A 13655-nucleotide genomic window follows, 5' to 3' on the forward strand; every position below is an offset into this window, starting at 1 on the left:
TTGCACACTTCTTGTACCTTGAAGGGACATGAATATTCATAAAGAGCCATGTTCCAGGAAAAGGAAGAGAGATTTTGCGCCTAGGAAGGCACACAGTTCATTTAATCCCTTTTGAGGGGCAAGTGACAGAAGCTCGTGGACAGGACACATTCCTAATCCACTCTCAAATTTGGGAATACTCACTAGACTACAGAAATTCTGATTCAACTTATGCTTGCAGTCTGCAGCTTTGAGCAATCTTCTTTGCTTTCCCCTTCTGCCCTCATTCTCAACTGACCTGTGATTTCCTCCTTGCAGCCTTCACCCATGAAGAGTCTGCTGTGCCACACATTGAGACACCTGTGACCACACACAAGACCAGCACAGCCACCTCCATCAGCAGCACCTCCAAGACCTCTGTCTCCACAGGGCCCAGCCCAACAAGCAGCACAGGAGCCCCTCTGGAAACAACCTCTGCACATCCCAGCTCTCCACCTGCCCCCAGCAGCCCGCTCAGCACAAGGCTGCCCTCCACTGCCACCACTTCCACAGGCTCCTCCACAGCAGCTGCCAGCACCAGCACCAGGCCCACACCTACAACCCTGAGGCCCAGGCCCTCTTCCCCAACAACCCAAGCTGCAAAGGAGTCTCCTGTAACAGAGTCCTCTGCACCCACCACAGCCAAAACCAGCACGCTGCCATTGCCTGCTTCTTCTCCCTCCTCAACATGGCTCAGCTCCTCACAGTCTAGTAAGGCTCCCTCCTACCCATCCTGCTACTTCCCCTTGCTCTCCCATTTCCCTTCTTAGGTTCCAGTAGCACAGGCTCCTTGGAAATGTGTTTTCATTTTTACTCCCCATTCCCCCTTCTTTCTGGTTTGGAACACTGGTATGGCCTTACTTTGTTATGGCTCTCAGGCACTGATCTCTCCCTTATATCCTGAACTGCCAGTCTCAGAGGGGGCTGTCCTTAAGCTCTGCCTGCTCCCTGAAGTGACACATGCATATCCACACAGGTATCTCTTCCAGGAAAAGGTACTTGGATCTTACCTTTTGGAAGGCACTGTGTCCATTTCCTCCCCTTTTCTGAAAGAATCCAGACAGCAGCTTGTAGACAGGACCTACAGTAAAAGTGTTCCCTTTTTCCCAGGAACACTCAGTGCAGCACAGCACTGCTCTTTCTGTTTATATCCCCAGTCTAACTCCTCTGACTATACACATTTCATTTTTCACTGTCCTCATACTCAGTTGAGCTCTGCTTTCTTCCTGGCAGCCTTCACCCATCAAGTGCCACATGCTGAGACAGCTGTAACCACAGAGAAGACCACGGCCTCCACGTCCATCAGCAGCACCTCCAAGACCTCTGTCTCCACAGGGCCCAGCCCAGCAAGCAGCACAGGAGCCCCTCTGGAAACAACCTCTGCACATCCCAGCTCTCCACCTGCCCCCAGCAGCCCGCTCAGCACAAGGCTGCCCTCCACTGCCACCACTTCCACAGGCTCCTCCACAGCAGCTGCCAGCACCAGCCCCAGGCCTACAGCTACAACCCTGAGGCCCAGGCCCTCTTCCCCAGCAACCCAAGGTGTAAAGGAGTCTCCTGTAACAGAGTCCTCTGCACCCACCACAGCCAAAACCAGCACGCTGCCATTGCCTGCTTCTTCTCCCTCCTCAACTGTGTCCTCAACATGGCTCAGCTCCTCACAGCCTGGTAAGGCTCCTTCCTACCCATCCTGGTGCTTTGCCTTGTCTCCATTTTCCATTTATCTTTTCCAGGCACAGTTGTTTATTGAACAGTTGTTTTAGTTTTTACTCCCTATTCCCCTTCTTTCTGGTTTGGAACACTGGTACGGCCTTAATTTGTTATGACTCTCAGGCACTGGTCTCTGACATGAAGCCTGCCTATCTAACAGAAGATTGACCTTATGCTCTGGCTAGTTATTGAATGGAGACATGCATATCCAGACAGGGTTCTCTTCTAAGATCACCTACTGGGATCTCTCCTGTTTGAAGCAACTGTGTCCAATTCTTCCCTTTTTAGGACAGAAAGAAGGCAGTGGCTAGTGGGAAGGACTCACAAACCCAGTATTCCTTTTCCCAGGAGTACTCACTGCAGCAAAGGCATTCCATTTTAGGTCCTATCCCCAGTTTGACTCCTCTGACAACCTCCATTTCCTACTTTCCTTGTCTTTGTCATTAGCTGACCTGTGCTTCCCTCCTTTCAGCCTTCACCCACGAAGAGTCTGCTGTGCCACACACTGGGACCCCTGTGACCACACACAAGACCAGCACAGCCACGTCCATCAGCAGCACCTCCAAGACCTCTGTCTCCACAGGGCCCAGCCCAACAAGCAGCACAGGAGCCCCTCTGGAAACAACCTCTGCACATCCCAGCTCTCCACCTGTCCCCAGCAGCCCGCTCAGCACAAGGCTGCCCTCCACTGCCACATCTCCATTCTCTTCTCCTTTTACACCAACTGTCAGCACAGTGTCTGTTCCTACATCCCTGACTACTTCCACATTTAGCTCTGCTGAGAGCACCACATATTCTTACTTCCAAAACACCACATCGAATCCATATGTCAAAACATCTTCATCAGCTGTCCCTACCAGTGTCTCTGCCCAGTCCAGGCCAGCGTTGATCCCAACTGTTTTGTCTACAACCATTACCTTTGCTCCCCATGTTATCACTACGGCTTCTACAGAGTCTGTTGAAAGGAGTTCCCTGCAAACAACCACACTGACCACTGCCCGCACGACATCAACTCCTCCTCTCACCTCTGGACTTTCAACATCCCTGTCCTCTGTTGTGCCATCAAGTGTGCCACACGGTAATGTATCCATATAATTTCTTTTATCATGGATTTGCTTTTAATGCCTTTTTTTGATGAGCGTATTACATATCCTTTGGTTGTGATCTTTTTGCCTTTCTGAAGTTATTTTTTATAAAGCTATTGCCTGATGCCTTAGATTTCATAAAGGTTCCCTGCTGTTCAATATTTTAAGCATTAAGGAATGTGAATTAAAGAGTGACAGGATGCACTTCAGGAGAGCCACAGAATCTTTATTCTGTCATTTGAAAGAGTGGTGTAAGAAACCTCTTATTGGAACAGGTATCCCCTCATTACTCTGCAGCCTTCCTGTTAGTTCTCATATGCTCTGCACACTTGGGCATATAGATACAGCATCTCAGTCTACTGCCCACTGAGTAGTTGTCTTGTTTTCCAATAAGAAAACCCCAAGTCGTACTACAACATTAACTGAGTCCCCCTGGCAATAATGTTAAATAATCTAGATCCCTTCTCTCAGCAGGGAGCCTGAGTGTCCTTGAAAGACCATTGTGCAGGATCAGGTGTGAGCAGTGCATGAATTGCCTTCATAGTTTTCAACATCTTTGTTCTCCTTTACATAAACTTCAAGCCCTATCTTTGAACTCCTTGGGAAACCTGTGTTTTCAGTCAGTTTTCTGCTTCATAAAGTGCTTAGTGTGGTGCTTCAAGCCAGGAGAAAGCATAACACTGACGCACAGAATTGTTACCTAATGTAGCATTAAACATTCTCCCTAGTAAGGCAAGTTGTAAACTTCTGGCTATCCATAAATATATCCCTAAAATGAATAAATTAAGCAATTTTCAAATAAGTCAAGTCTGTGAACCAGAAATAATTCTACCAGAATAAGCCAACTGGTTGTTCTCTTTGCATATTTTCTCAGAAGAGGATTAGTTTTTCCATGCTAGATTGAATGTGTACTATATTCTTAACAGGATTTTTTTGCTCATTTCTAATTGCAACGACATCTGTCTTCTTAAAAAATAAAATTTCCTTTAAAAATTACTTTCTTTTGTTGTCCTCCAGGGTAAGCCTCTCCTGCAACTTTATGCCCAGTTTAAAACCTCCTCTTGCTGTGTAACTCACTTGTGACTTGTTAATTATCTCATGCAGTAAGAATGGTTTTCCATGAAACCAAATATGGAGGCTTTTGGCATCTAAGAAATGTCACTCAATAAGACCAGTATGAATTATAGCAGACTTTTTTTTAAAATTTGACAGAGCCTTGTAGAGAAGTTGAATATGAAGAAGAAATAACTTACAAAGGCTGCTCCACAAATGTCACTTTGAGCCGATGTGAAGGATCATGTCCATCTTCAACAAAGTAAGGATAACTGAGGCTGTACAGTACTAAAGTTGTTTTCCTTATTTAGTCATCTCTAAGTAGGGAAATTTATGAATTACTGTGCCTTTATAATTCAGGGAGGAAAAGGTGGTTAGAATCCACCTAGCAATATACAATGTTGCTGTATTGCAACAATAAGGTAATTTATTACACAGGGATTTACATCTAAGCAAGGAAGGTCATCTCACTTCCTTAAGTTTTTGTTGTTTTGTTTTTAAAAAAAGCCAGACATCAGTGCTGCAGGTTTGGAGGGCTTTTTAGCATTTTGGTTTTGTTTGTTTGCTTTTCAAAGACTGAAAAAATCGTTTAGACTACAAATATCTATTTCAAATAGCTAAGACAGTAAAATAAGAAATTTCATCTAAGTTAAGTAATGTCACTTCAGTTGTCTTATAACATGCCCTTAATAGTGTAATTCAGGTATATTTTATAATTACAAGGGTACTATCTGAGCCTGTGCAGTTCTGCTTCCCATTAAGAGAATCTGACAGGAAATCAAGGCTTCAATACAAGTAAACAGTGCAGCAGTATTAGAGTTCGGTTATTGGGGGAAAAAGTTACATTCCCAACAATCCAAGCCAATACAATGTTAAAGAATGAAAAGCAATGAAGGGTTTTGCTTTTGCAGGAACTATTTTAAATTAATCTGATGCCAAAATTGTCCCCTTCAAAGCACATTCAAGTGTTCCCCACATTCTGAAAACTGAGACTGACCTTGTATCCTGAAAATTGACAAAAGGGCTGTGAAACCTGGAGGAAGACTTTTAGAGTTAAGGTTTGTCTCAATTGCTAAGAAAGTTGTGGTTAAAACCCAGTTTTAACTGAAACCAAGAAAACATTTCTCCACTCCAAGAGAGGTTTTTCCAAAAAATATTTTTTTCCTTAGCTCTCTTTTTCCCATACCTGAATTCTGGCCTGTTATGGATAGAGTTTCCCACTGACAAAGAGAAAGGCAGAACCAAGGCCAGCAGGAGGCTGAACACGGTCAGGAACCAACAGCCTAAGAACTGCAGTACTGTAAGGACAGACTCAAATCCTTACCTGCCTATTCAAGCTCTCACTTCACCTACCTGTGCTCTGTTACTGTGAACTCAGCAATTATGTCCAAGTCTTGCACCTGGTTAGCTGACCTCACACCCAGAACCAGCATCATACCACCTCAGATTCCAGTACACCTGTTCAAAGGGAGAAAGTGTTTTCCTTCCTCTGTGAACTGTAAAAGGAACACAATTCAGCATCTGCAAGAGACATTTTGTAAACTTTAAGTGGGTCATTGTGCAGCTTTAACAAATTTAATTCCTAGTTACTTTACAAATATTCAGAAGGCCAAAAGGAGACCAGGAGAATCAAATTCTTTCAGTTTTCCAGTGAGGTCTGAGGCCTAACAGATGATGACATCATAGAATCACACACTATCCTGAGCTGGAAAGGACCCACAAGGATTATCAAGTCCATCCTCTTCCAAAACGGAAGGCAGCAGCTCAGCACACCAGAGTTTCTGCATCTTGAGATCTTAAAATGGAGTGATTTCCCACATTGTCCTGCAGTTTACAGAATCATTTAGCTGAGGGCCATGCTCTTTCCTCTAAACCTCCCACCATAGGAAAGAAAGAGGTTCATATACTTTAAAGACTGTGAGCCTAAAATGCTGTAAACAAATGCCAACTGATTCTCCCTCCCTTCCACACAGGCTGGATGTTGAGAAGATGACTGTCACCACAGCATGTGGCTGCTGTAGGCCACTTGAACTTCTTAAGAAGCAATTCCAACTACCATGCCAAGACCCAGATAAACCTGGAAGGAAGCTCGCCACAGAAATAATTGTATTTAGTGGCTGCATGTGTAACTTTGACAGTTGTACACAGTAGTCAGACCTGATGGCTGCAGATACCATTTTTTGTAATTAAACCCTGATCACAAGTTAATCCTTCCACAGCTCGTTTCTGGGTTCTCTTGTACTGATTACACAGGACAGCCTTGCTGTCAGGCTGCCTGAGCAGCTGCCTGGACTATCAATGGAGTTACCAGATAAATTATTCCTGATCAGGAGCAAGGTGGGGTGCAGAGGAGGAAAGACCAGGCATAGAAATAAAGAACAGGCTTGGAGTAGGGATGAGCAGGGAAGACAAGAAACTTTGGCCTTGCTCAGGGTGATTTATTTAACCAGAGGCTAAAACCTGACCCATGCACTGGGCAGTAACAAAAATTCAATGTTCAAATAAAGTAGAAGGAACTGAATTTGCTACCTTCTTTCTCCTTATTTGACCGATTATTTTAACTGAAATATAGTCCATCAGACTCACTACAGTCAACTTGGGCCTGTGCAAGAACCCACTACTTCAGTGGGAGAAGGGAAGTTACCTGTTCCTTGCCTTTGAAGGTGGACATTGTGCTCATGATCCACAGATGGCAGGGTTGGAAGGCAAGGTGCTACATGACCCAAAAGTGAATGGTGAGGTTTCCACAAGCACCCTCAAGTGTGGTGGGACGTTTCTAGAAACATAACACACTTTGGGATAAAGCAGGAAGCTGAGGGCATTTCTCCGCAAGAAATCAAAGCCCACAGCCATCGAACAGGATACAAGTGGTTCATTCACAAGCAATTTCTACTTGCTGCCACAATAGACCATCTTTACTTCTTTTGCAAGTCACTTCAGAAAAAGCTGTATGATTGCAGAAAAGCTCAGGGTGCCTTTTTTCCTCTTTTAGCAAGTTAAGAGAAGAATCTGAAGCATACATTTAAAGCTTAAATGAGGTCACTTAGCAGTTTAGATGACTAATCTTCTACAGTGCCATCAACCCTGCATGCAATACAGGTGCTGCATAGCCTCAAACCTACCCCACTACTGGAGCAGCTTACTACAGCAACTACTGCTCATGCATGTACTTACTGTTGTTAAACACTCTACAGAGAAAGATTTTACATCTGGGGCTTTTTTAAAAATTGAGTATTTACAACTTGTGACCAAACAAGAACAAAATCAAACACACACTGGGGGAGCAGAAATCTGTAGACCAGGTAAGACTCCAGGGAACAAACCCACCAGTACTTCTCATAAAAGAATCACAGAAATTTGTGTTCCACAACAACCATTCCCTGAGAATATTTTTACACTTTTATACCCCCAGACAAAAAAAGACAGTTTCATCACTGTTCTAATCATTTATTTAATCTTAATATGTTCTTCTGATGAATATAGTCTAATATATAGTCTTCTATATGAAAATTCTCCACTTAATTTGACAGAACTTTGTTTTATACAAATAAGACAATCACCATAAATGTTACATACTGGAGTGTAGGTCAAGAATGAACATATGCTACCTGTTTTGCTATTCAGTTATTTTCACATGTCAATGCCTGAAAATACTGCACTTAAAAACAATAACACTGTTTACTGCAGAAATTACTTTGTCTGCTTGACAGGATACATCACTGGTAAGTTAACCATCATTCACAAAAAAAAAAAAAATCAAGTATTTGTCTTTAATTTGTTCACTTTTCTGCTCATGGCTTCATTGAGCTGACATTTAATACAAAGAGTGAACAGTCATAAGCTTAACACAGTCACCACTGAAAAGACACTTTCCCTTACCCCCCCCTCCTTCCCACATTTTAATGCACATTTTAGCACAGCTTGAACCAAAGCAAAGTGAAATAAAGTAGTGCAGTGTCTCAAGGTGTCCTTTAATGAGAGCACAGAACATTTTTTCAGGGGGACAGATATACAACAGGATTTGGAGAATACAAAAGAGAACCTCCTCCTCTTGTCTTTGCTAAGACTCCCTTTAGTTCAGCACATCAGATTTTAACAGAGCAGCCAAGAGCATGGTTAACATAACAGGACTAATAATGTGACACAGAACATTCAGAGGCCAAAACAAAAGGTATTCATCAGTATTTGCTAACTGCCCAACCTGACTGCAGGAATTGCTCACCAGGATTTTCAATGACAATATTTATGATTAAAGAGTCTTAAGTAAGAAGAATTTGAAAGGCCTTAAAGGGGCCAATCGTTCAAGAGAACTTTTTGCAGTATACCAGGCCTTTAGCCCAGTTTTCTGCCTTAGTATCCAGTTACCATTTCTGGAAAAACAAAGTATATCCCCCAAAATCCACACATCGCAGCCAAACCTTTGTTCCTCATTTTTCACTTTTACTCAAGTACGATCAGGAGCCTTCAGCCAAACCAAGTGATAATCTCCCAGTTCCATCATTTAAGCTCAAAGCACTGAAGTCAAAAAGCAAGGCACACTCAATCATGGAGAATCCTGTCCCCTGCTGAGCACTGGGCAGCATGACAGCAGCCTCATTTAAATGTATTTTCAGTATCACCACGATGACTCAAGACCTTCATTTCCTGGGCACACCTGTCTGTATGTGTTGTCCAGGCCTCCTTTCAATGACCATGAAGAAATGTTCACTTGAGGTTCCCTTCTGTCAGCTGGAGCTGATTTTTTTCACCATGATCTGTAGCTCTTGCTGACATTAGCCCAGGGTTTCTAACTGGGCCACCTCAACTGCTTTGGTTTAGCAATCTCTGTTGCACCTCAAGGCTTGAGGAGTGTGACCCAAAATTTCAGTCCACTGACTTCTGTAGAGGCTGCAAAGAGTCTGATGTTAAACAAGGTACAAAGACTTTGGCTGTAAAAACCACTAGAAAAGCTGAACATTTTGGGGTCTTCTACTTTCAGTTTCAACAGAATTTTTCTATACCATGTTGGACATTTTTACCACTGACAGAAAGGAAACTGCTTAGATAGCAGTTATTTAACCTCTTGAGTCTGGACATTAATGTACACTGGGGAAGAGATATTGATTAAAATTACATTTTCACCTAAGAGTGCATGCCTTACAGCCCTTCAAGGGCCCATTTCTTCCCACTTCTTTTATACAATATTAGTTTCTGCAGTTAATTGTATCGCATCATTAGGACTATTACTTGTGAAGTCTGATGGCAAACAGAAAAAACATAAAACAGAATATTTAACTTCACTGAGAAACAACAAACAAGCATATACTCATTCACCCCCTACCAGAGAAGCTCACCTCATTACTGGAGATAAGCAGAAGGTTTAAGAGTAGCTTTTGTGTTCAATCCAAAGATCAGAAAACATTAAGGTGTAAAATATTACAAGATCAATACTTTTAAGACTCCGGTCCTGTGGCATTTTTCAAATACAAAGATTGGCGACACAACATAAATGTTCACTTTAATCAGATTCAAACACATCTTCAAATCTGCCCTTCCATCCAGTAGACAACTTGTGGCAATGTTCAACTTTACAAAGTTTTGACTCTATATTAACATGGGAATTAACCTTCCTGAGCAGCAGTACTGGTTTCTTTCAGCTCAGAGCAGAGGAAGTATCTCTCAAAGGTACTGGAGCAGAAGGTTTTGGAGCTATTTTCAGCTGAAATCCTTGATTGCCACAACTAAAACAATTTCCCTTCAACAAGTTTAAAAGCCTGACCTCTGCAAAAATAAGGAGCAAAAGACAGCCCTCCCACCCTTTGTGTAACACATTAAAAGCCATTTCTAATGGAAAAAGTCACTTCCCTGTACTGTACATTTTATAGTCTTAATTTCAAACAAGGGTCAAGTCTTATTAAGGCAGGGAGCTGGTATTGGTTAACATTGCAGTACTCAGACAGTGATGTACAAGACATTTATTTGCAGTATGATGACAGTGATATAAGTGGAAAAACCAAAACTGACATGGTTAATATTAAAACTGTTCTGACAGCAATTCACATAATCTCTGAGATACAGCTTCTTTACTTGTTCGTAGTGTGAGCCTATACATCTGAAAAAGAACATAAAATAATACTTTTAAAAGGTTTGGCATTAAAGGAATGCACAGTCAACAGTGAAAACTAATAGTTACCTCTTATTTGCTTTGTAAGCTTTGGTAGGAAAAAGATCTCAAAACACTCAGAGGCAGTGAGCCACTGAGCAACACAGCTTTTTCAAATCACTGGCTGAACCAACCCTATTCTTCAAACCCTTGTTGAGAATTACTGTTACTCAAGTATTTTTTGGCTTTAACAGAAAGCTGTTGTCCAGAATATCTGTTTAAGAGGAGCAAATGCTGTGGAAAATCCTAAAGACCCTGTACAACCACTTCTTCAGGGAACAGAAGATACAACCACCCAAATCTTATTTTTAATCCTTAGTTAATTTTGGTAACACCTGGGTCTAAAAAGTTTTAGTAAAAATACTCTTAACATTATACTCACTTGCTTATGCTTTCTCTTTTAGCCAATCACTCTTTGACTAATTTAAAATAGCAAAAGGAACCATGCTTAATCTAGTTCAAAGTGCACAAGACATTTGAAATATTAGTGATCTCTTCCAAGAGAAAATAAGTGCTCTGAAGAAGCAGCTTATCCAGCTGGGCCAGGACCAGCTGCTACAATTTAATTTCTTGTTGGAGTCTGCAGTCATAAGCAGCTATTGCAATAGTGATTTTTAAATATCTTAAGGAGTTTCAGATACATAGAGATATTTAGTGCAAATGAGAACTTGTGTCAAAGCTGGGGATAGTTACACAGATACCTGTGCCTGGAGGTTGGGTTCAAGGCGCAGCAAGCATCCAATCTGAGTGGTTTTTGTGTGTATGATACCAGCACCAACAAAGTTAGCAGGATTGGGATCTACCTCCTCAAGCAGGGCTGACCCAAATCCAATTATCTGTGAAAGAAACCCAGAAGATTTACATGAAGGGAGAGGAGGGCACAAATACCAAGTATAGCTAAACAGTCACCCTCAAATAGCAAAACAAGAGGAAACTAATTTTGAAGTCTTCAAGCCAAATTCATTACTACAAATTTTTGAAGGCTGACCCTGATATATGAGCTGTTCTGTACTGAACAATGGGATATCCCATACAGGAAGATATCCTGGCTCAGCATGTAAGGCTGAGAAAAGAAAGAATGGGAGGTGTATTGTTCTGCATTCCCAAGTATGGATAGAGCCCTGGGGATGGCCAAACACCTCCTTGCCAGTGGGAAGCACTGAACTAATTCTTTCCTTTGCTTGGTGCCTGGCTTTTCCTTTACCTCAACCCAAAGGTTTTCTCACTTTTACCCTTCTTATTCTCTGTTCCATCCCACTGGGAAAGAGTGAGCAAATGGCTGTGTGGTGCTTAGTTGCTGGCTGTGGTTACAACATGACCTGCCACTGACCTGTACTTCATGAACTGAAAATATCGCATCACCACCCACCTTTGCTTTCGTGATCTCTGCATCCATTGGGTGCTTTGCTTTAAAGATATTCTGTACTTCCTGTTTTGGACTGCAAGACAAAGCAAGATAAATACATTATGAACAGCATTTCCAACAGCACTTAATTCTACTGGGAGAGCTCATGGCTTACAAGATTGAGTATGGGATGAGGCACCACACCAGCATCCTTCATTCACAGTATACCTTTCTCTTCCCTTGCCCACCACAAGAGCCCAAGTGCAAAGTCTTACTTGCTCAGCTGCTTCCAACGCTGAAAAAAGTCTTGAGAAGACATCTCTGTTGGCTGGAAAAATTTATTCAGAGTGATGGGTAATTTTACCGAAAGATTTTGAAATGTTCCTCCATACCTGCAGATGGAACAGAAAAACCACAGTGCATGTGGCAGCCTCAGCAGAGTCTCAGCAGAAATCAACCAAGCAACTGAGGAACTGTTTATGATTAAAATCCATCAACTGCACATGACATTTCTAATATACAGTTTCAATCTACTGTCAAATAAATTTATTTTCTCTGCTTAGATGGCACATGAATTGTCAGAACTGCTGACAAGGTTCTCTCAGTTTTAGCATAGTTTTATCCTTCTAGATAGCACCCTAAGGGGCAAAAATATATCCCTGTGAAAACATACCAATAAAAACCAGTTTAGACCAGAATAACATTATGTAGCCCAGAACTCAGGATTTTATCAAGCTGAGCTGACATTGAGTGGCCAGAACAAGATTCTATTTCTGGTTTCATACACTTCCAGGCCAAGTTATTTGCAGAAATGTTCTTGGTTTCCAGAAGGGAGAAGTTACTGCGTATATTCCTGTCAAGATTTCTTAAGCAAACAGGAAGACTGCTGTTTTATATAGATAGCAGAAACAGAAGCCATGGAGACATTTTATCAGTAGCTTCTTGACTGTTTGGTTTGGCTGGAGTTTTAAACCACATCATTCCAAGTGGATTCTCCCTAGCACCTTAAAGCTTAATTAGATCCAATTTTCAAGTTGTCTACCCAAGAGAGCTTTGCGTGTCTGTATTTTGCATTTCAGTCACAGGGCCATGCCAAATTTAACATCTTTCATCTAATTAATTCACTAACATTTGAATCCTTTGTTTTACCTGAACTGAATATTCAGGATTGGAGCTTCCATGAAGTCTGACACGCATTCAATGTTCACAACCTGCTGAACCTGTGCACCTCCATCCACTGTGGGGTCAACAGGTTTTGTCTGAAGATTCAGGCGTAGAAAAGTAATTAAGGAAACAGATCAATGAACTGATAACTTTAAAAATGCAAATATTCCAATAAGCCCTCGGAGGGATTAGCATCATGTTTTCACTCATTCTCTGTGTGCTGCTGAACATTTAAAGCTGTTTCTATACAAGAAAAGAGTTTGTGGGGATTTATTTTTTGTTTATAGGGTTTTTTTAATATTGACACATCTACAAGCAATAACTCTGAAAATTCTTAGTTAATTGGATAGTCTTAAAGAAAGATACCCTCGAAAAGGTGTGAAGACACAGAGACTTCACAATAAAAGCCACAGACTATTTTGAACATGACAGAGATGCCTTGAGTGAAACAAGCCTGATAACTTAATCTCCCAGAAATGCTAAATTTGCAATACCAAGCATTAAGGATCAGCCATTAACAGCTTATTTTAAAGTACCATCATCTTGGAATGTATTATATTTCCATGTCAAGTTTTAGTTTATCTGCTAATGCAGTACTTGAAGGACACATTTCTACCTCTGCTACTTCATGGCAGTGGTGAAAGCTACAGTTCCAGTACATATTTATTCAGCTTGATTTCTTGATTTTCTTCAGCTTCTTTCTTCAGAAGTAAAATTTGTGTTTATAACCAGGGCTTTAAGGAAAGAATCTTTCATCCCTTCTCGAGATTTGTTCTTTCTACAAGAACTTTAGAAAACTATCAGCTATCAGCTATCATTTCTTCATGTTCAAGGACTCTGTGCCTTGATCCAACAGATTTATTATATTGTGCAGCAATAAACCACAAAAACCTAGTAAGAACAGACACATGCTACTACATTTAAGGATATTTGACTGGAGGTCATCTGAGCAGATTACTGTTGGAGTAAAATTCAAGAATTGTGTTGATGTCTTATTACCATAGAATATAAACATACGTCCTGGAAAGAGAAGAAACAGACATCAGGTTTTTTAGGTCACGTAATCACATTGAACTACTCGTGCTTCAATCCCTAACACATTGTCCTTCTACCTTTCTTTAAAACCACTTTTAAGAAC

General features: G+C 41.5%; 2 protein-coding genes across 4 annotated transcripts in view; one reads left to right on the top strand and one right to left on the bottom strand.

The window, feature by feature from the left end:
• The window catches only part of MUC6 (mucin 6, oligomeric mucus/gel-forming), a 44299-nt gene extending 38227 nt beyond the window's left edge, over positions 1-6072 (top strand). The window contains exons 38-41 of the mRNA XM_056492091.1: positions 1232-1686; positions 2201-2806; positions 4026-4128; positions 5840-6072. Coding sequence (XP_056348066.1) covers positions 1232-1686; positions 2201-2806; positions 4026-4128; positions 5840-6017 — 1342 coding nt within the window. The 3' untranslated portion in view covers positions 6018-6072. The remainder of the gene's footprint in view (positions 1-1231; positions 1687-2200; positions 2807-4025; positions 4129-5839) is intronic.
• A 1547-nt stretch (positions 6073-7619) lies between these two features.
• Positions 7620-13655, bottom strand: part of AP2A2 (adaptor related protein complex 2 subunit alpha 2) — a 44129-nt gene continuing 38093 nt past the window's right edge. For all 3 annotated transcript variants that reach the window (XM_056492093.1, XM_056492092.1, XM_056492094.1), the window contains 6 exons: positions 13448-13537; positions 12503-12626; positions 11629-11745; positions 11378-11447; positions 10710-10844; positions 7620-9957 (listed from right to left, as the gene is read on the bottom strand). In XM_056492093.1, the coding sequence (XP_056348068.1) occupies positions 9880-9957; positions 10710-10844; positions 11378-11447; positions 11629-11745; positions 12503-12626; positions 13448-13537 (614 nt within the window). In that variant the 3' untranslated portion in view covers positions 7620-9879. The remainder of the gene's footprint in view (positions 9958-10709; positions 10845-11377; positions 11448-11628; positions 11746-12502; positions 12627-13447; positions 13538-13655) is intronic.

This window comes from Oenanthe melanoleuca, chromosome 5 (assembly GCF_029582105.1).
Source record: "Oenanthe melanoleuca isolate GR-GAL-2019-014 chromosome 5, OMel1.0, whole genome shotgun sequence".
Taxonomy (NCBI): domain Eukaryota; kingdom Metazoa; phylum Chordata; class Aves; order Passeriformes; family Muscicapidae; genus Oenanthe; species Oenanthe melanoleuca.